At 35.6% G+C, this 6,000-nt stretch overlaps 1 protein-coding gene across 2 annotated transcripts in view; it reads left to right on the top strand.

Annotated features, from left to right (window-relative positions):
- Positions 1–6,000, top strand: part of PGAP1 (post-GPI attachment to proteins inositol deacylase 1) — a 71,274-nt gene that overhangs the window by 42,173 nt on the left and 23,101 nt on the right. For both annotated transcript variants that reach the window (XM_023732932.1, XM_004378181.2), the window contains exons 15-18: positions 751–824; positions 940–991; positions 1,499–1,565; positions 4,622–4,730. In XM_023732932.1, the coding sequence (XP_023588700.1) occupies positions 751–824; positions 940–991; positions 1,499–1,565; positions 4,622–4,730 (302 nt within the window). The remainder of the gene's footprint in view (positions 1–750; positions 825–939; positions 992–1,498; positions 1,566–4,621; positions 4,731–6,000) is intronic.

Raw genomic sequence — 6,000 nt, 5'->3', positions numbered from 1 at the left:
TCTACCTATCCATGAGCATGGTATGTTTTTCCATTTATTTAGATCCCTTTGGGTTTCTTGCAGTAGTGTTTTGTAGTTTTCTTTGTATAGGTCTTTTATATCCCTGGTTAGATTTATTCCTAAGTATTTTTTAGGGGCTATCATCAATGGTATTGTCTTCCTGATTTCCTTTCCAACCTTCTCTTTATTAGTATATAGGAATCCAACTGATTTTTGTATCTTTATCTTGTATCCTGCTACTCTGCTGAATCTTTTTATTAGTTCCAGTAGATTTCTTGTGGAGTCTTTAGGGTTTTCTATGTATAGTATGTATACATACTATAGTATGTATAGTATGTATACATGTATACTATGTATACATGTATAGTATCATATCATCCGCAAACAGGGACAGTTTAACTTCTTCATTACCAATTTGGACGCCCTTTATTTCTTTTTCTTGCCTTATTGCTCTAACTAGAACTTTCAGCACAGTGTTAAATAGGAGTGGTGATAAAGGGCATCCTTGTCTTGTTCCTGTTCTCAAGGAAGATGTTTTCAGCCTCTCTCCATTAAGAATGATGTTGGCCATTGGTTTTGTAAGATGCCCTTTATTACGTTGAAAAATTTCCCTTCTATACCTATAAAATCGGTACACTAGTTTTTAACATTAAAAATTCTTTTGTCATCATTTTATCATTGTTTAAGCAGCCAGTGCTTTTTTTTTAATTCTTTTGTATTCTAAGTTATATAGTACTTTTAATTCAACAGGGTTGTCTTCAAGGAAAGTGGTATTAAATACAAGTGGCCTGTTCTACAATATAGAGCTTCTGAACTTTGGACAGGTAATTATCCTGACTATAACAAGAAGGGTTTGATTTTACTTTACTGTTCAGTTAAGTGAGCAAACAAGTAAATATTTGTTTTTTTTGTTTTGTTTTGGTCTTCAAACTCTGTTAGATATATCAAGCTTTTAAAGTCAACGTGGTGAGCAAGTGCTCAGGAGTCAAAGGTAAATGTATTTTCTGAAAAATGTGTAAGAAATAATATTGTCATTTGAAGACTCTAAAATCATCACTTGAATTTTCTATAATACTCTTCCATATATTTTTTATAAAGTAAAATTAAATGTATGATAATAGAAAAACTGTGTTTTTTCCCCCATGGGACTTAACATAGGCCCCTTCTTAACAGTTAACATCTTTATCTGTTCAGTTTAAATGTCTACATCTTTAAAAATACTGTATGTCTTGCTATCTTTCTGTAGTAGTAATTTGGATTTAGTTGTCTAATGTTTTTCCGGTTACTTAGTACTTCTCAAATGCTCTAATATCTTTTGTGAGTCTAATTAAATCATTATTATTTAGGAATTCTCCATAATTTCTTATGACATATAACCCTTTCTGATTTTTTTAATGAAAAGGATAATTGTGTAAACAAATAAGTATTGTAACAGCTTATGTAACATTTGGTATGCCATAATGGTTACTAATACATATTTCTTTTTTTGGTTTAACAGAAGAAATAACTAGTATCTACAAACTTCACATTCCCTGGTCTTATGAAGATTCACTAACCATTGCACAGTACGTATATGAAAGAATTTACTTTAAACTTTGTCTTTTTGAATAATGGATACTCTGTTTAGTTCATTTATTTAAATCACATGTACTATTAAAGTATGTATATATCCTTTATGTAGTAGTATTGTGCCCATAATTTAAGATAATACGTAGTAATTCTTTATAAAGTTATATATAACGTGAACTTACTTGCTTGAAACACGAACCCCTTCCTACTCTTTTCCCCCAACTCCTGCGTCCTAGAGAGGGCATTCAAAGATCTATTCATATAACTGAAAAAAATTGTCCATTCATCATCACGTGGTTTCAGATAGCTGGCTTCTTCTATATCCTTTCATTTTTATTGTGCTGAGGATGATTTAACCATGGTCATTTACCAGAATTTTTTTTTTTTTTTTTTTTTATTGTGCTTTAGGTGAAAGTTTACAGCACAAATCAGTTTCTCATTCAAAAATTTACACACAGATTGTTTTGTGATGTAGGTTACAGTCCCCACAGTATATCAACACTTTCCCCCTTTTCCCTTTACACCCCAGGTTCCCCGTGTCCATTTGTCCAGTTTTCCTGTCCTCTCTGCCTTCTCATCTTTGCTTTTGGACAGGTGTTGCCCATTTGGTCTCATACACTTGATTGAACTAAGAAGCACATTCCTCACGTGTGTTACCATTTGTTTTATAGGCCTGTCTAATCTTTGGCTGAAAGGTGGACCTCAAGAGTGGCTTCACTTCAGAGTTAGCAGGGTGTTCTGCTAGTCTTGGGGGTTCCTCCAGTCTGTCAGACCAGTAAGTCTGGTCTTTTTTGGTGAATTTGAATTTTGTTATACATTTTTCTCCTGCTCTGTCCAGGGCACCTTTTTTAGTCATCTAGTGCTGCTATGACAGAAATACCACAAGTGGATGGCTTTAACAAACAGAAGTTTATTTCCTCACAGTAAAGTAGGCTAAAAGTCCAAATTCAGGGCATCAGCTCCAGGGGAAAGCTTTTTTCTCTGTTGGCTCTAGAGGAAGGTCCTTATCCTCTGCAATCTTCCCCTAAACTAGGAGCTTCTCTGCTCAGGAACCTCAGGTCCAAAGGCCCTGCTCTGCTCCTGGCACTGCTTTCTTGGTGGTATGAGGTCCCCCACTCTCTGCTTGCTTCCCTTTCCTTTTATCTCTTATAAGATAAAAGGTGGTACAGGCCACACCCCAGGGAAATTCCCTTTACATTGGATCAGGGATGTGACCTTAGTAAGGGTGTTACGATCTCACCCTAATCCTCTTTAACATAAAATTACAATTACAAAATGGAGGACAACCACACAATACTGGGAATCATGGCCTTGCCAAGCTGACAGATATTTTGTGGGGACATCATTCAGTCCATGACAGCCCCCTATTGGGATCCCTGTCAGAGCCAACTGTGGTGGTAGCCGTGCACCATCTAGTTCTTCTGGGCTCAGGCTGATGGAGGCTGTGATTCATGTGATCCATTAGTCTTCTGGAGTAACGTTTTCCTTGTGTCTTTGGTTTTCTTCATCCCACTTTGCTCTGGAAAAAATGGGACCAATAGATGTATCTTAGATGGCTGCTCCCAAGCTATTAAGACCCCAGACACTAATGACCAAAGTAGAACATAGAACATTTTCTTTATGAACTATGTTATGCCAACTGACCTACGTGTCCCCCAAGACCATGGTCCCCAGCCTTCAGCCCCAGTTACTTGGTCCCTCAAGGTGTTTGGATGTGTCTAAGAAGCTTCTATGAGTTTGCCTTTGTCAAGTTGTGCTGTCTTCCCCTATATTGTGTGTTATCTTTCCCTTCACCAAAGTTAACACTTGTCTGCTATCTAGTTAGTGATTTCCCTTCCCCACCCCCACCATCAAAGATTGTTTTTTTCTGTGTGTATACTTTTTCTTGGGTTTTTACAATAGCGGTCTTATACAATATTTGTCCTTTTGTGATTGATTTACTTCACTTAGCATAATGCCCTCCAGATTCATCCGTGTTGTGAGATGTTTCCGGATTTATCATTGTTCTTTATCATTGGGTAGTATTCCACTGTGTGTATGTACCATAATTTGTTTATCCATTCATCTGTTGATGGGCACTTAGGTTGTTTCCATCTTTTTGCTATTGTGAATAATGCTGCAGTGAACATGAGTGTGCATACGTCTGTCTGTGTGACAGCTTTTATTTCTCTAGGATATATTCTTAGGAGTGGGATTGCTGGATTGTATGGGATTTCTATTTCTAGTTTTTTAAGGAGGTTGCCATATTGTTTTCCATAGTGGTTGTACCATTTTACATTCCCACCAGCAGTGCATAAGAGTTCCAATCTCCCCGCAACCTCTCTGACATATGTTATTTTCTGTTTTTTTGATTCATGCCAGTAATGTTGGGGTGAGATGGTATCTCATTGTGGTTTTGATTTGCATTTCTGTAATGACTAATGAATGGAAGCATTTCATAGTGTGTCTGTTAGCTGCCTGAATGTCTTCTTTGGTGAAGCGTCTGTTCATATCTCTTGCCCATTTTTAACTGGGTTATTTGTCTTTTCATTGTTGAAGTGTTGAAGTCTTCTATAGATTTTAGAGATTAGACCCTTGTCGGGTATGTTGTAATCAAAAATTTTTTCCCAGTGTGTAGGTTCTCTTTTTACTTTTAGTGAGGTCTTTTGATGAGCATAAGTGTTTAATTTTTAGGAGATCCCAGTTAGCTAGTTTATCTTCTGATGTTTGTGCATTGTTAGTTATGATTTGTATTCTATTTTTGCCATGTACTAGGGTCCCTAGTGTTGTCCCTATTTTTTGTTCCATGATCTTTATTGTTTTAGGCTTTATGTTTAGGTCTTTGATCCATTTTGAGTTATTTTTTGTGTATTATGAGTTATGGATCCTGTTTCTTTTTCTTTTTTTTAACAGAAGGACATCCAGTTTTGCCAGCACCGTTTGTTAAATGCTGTCTTTTCCCCACTTAGTGGACTTTGGTCCTTCGTCAAAGATCAGCTGATCATAGATGGATTTACATCTGGGTCTCAGAATTTTGTATTTAAGAATTGATTAATTTAAGTTATCATTTCAGGGTTCCATCTTCCACAGAAATTTCTCTGAAACTCCATGTTGCTCAACCAGAAAATGACAGCCATGTAGCATTATTAAAAATGTACACATCATCAGACTGTCACTATGAGGTAAGTTGTATGCTTACTTAATCTTTATGTACGATTTAGTCATGAACTAAGCTGGAAATACTTTTTTTATATTAGCCTCAGATATATGATGATACAGAAGCCGATAAACATAAGAAATAAAACAAACACAAAAGGAACTCACTGCCATCGAATAGATTCCGACTCCTGACAGACCCATGTGTTACAGAGTAGAACTGCTTCATACGATTTTCTTGGCTATAATCTTTACGAAAGCAGATTACTAGGCCTTTCTTCCATGTTGCCCCTGAGTGGGTTTAAACCACCAATTTTTACGATAGTAGATGAGCGCAAATAATTTGCATCACCCAGGGACCTTATTAAGAAATAAGGCACTTAAATATTTTAAGCATTCTCCATTTTGCCAATTGGTACTACTTCAGTATTTCCTTTGCTGGACCCTTTGAAATTATACATCTTAATAAGTAATAAAAAATAAAGTGAAAATTGAAACTGCAATTAACCCTCTAAATTTGGTAGCCCAAAGTCCAGAATTCTCTATAAAATGAAGAACATCATGAAATCAGCTGGCATGACTTTACTGCAGTACTTGACATGATGTTTATTAAGCTCTATTTGGTTAGCTTAAGGATTTTCTTTCCTTTTCATTAATTATTTTAAGCTCTGTTACTCATTAATATATGTAATTTAGTGCATATTGTGTTTGTTTGACAATCAAAGTAGATCTCTTGGTACTAGAGAAGGAAAATAGACTTTGAGTAACAGTTTATTTACATATGGATTCGTGAACTGAAAGAGTCCCTCCCTGTTGTCAGAACATGCCAGGTTCCAACAATTTCAGATTTAATTTGTTGAAGTACATATATATTTAATGTTGGTGACGTCTCAGATCTCTGGTTTATGTGAAATACCTTATTTCTGCTCAACTGTTTTAAACCAAGCTTAAATATTTAGATTCTTTATTAGAATTTACTTTCTTAGGGTGGTCTAGGATTGGCATTGTCAAGTGAATAGAATGTATCCCTCTGACCAAGTTTCGATTGGTCATAATTATTCGTTATCATGAATAATTTAGATTTTGTGAAATTTATGAATGCTTTAGTATCTTCTAACAGTGAAGGATTTTATAGGGCTGTAATGGTTTTTACATGTGACTTCTTATTTTTATGTATTACAGCGATAGTAAAAATTGCATTAGTCTGACTCCAAATACTGCAGTGCTCTCAAAATGTCCATGTGTTCATGTTTATGTGTTTCCTTTTTACTATCAAAAAGTCCATGTTTTGCCAAC

This window comes from Trichechus manatus, unplaced genomic scaffold (genome assembly GCF_000243295.1).
Source record: "Trichechus manatus latirostris isolate Lorelei unplaced genomic scaffold, TriManLat1.0 scaffold00056, whole genome shotgun sequence".
In the NCBI taxonomy this organism is placed as follows: Eukaryota; Metazoa; Chordata; class Mammalia; order Sirenia; family Trichechidae; genus Trichechus; species Trichechus manatus.
This window is presented reverse-complemented; position numbering and strand designations above follow the sequence as displayed.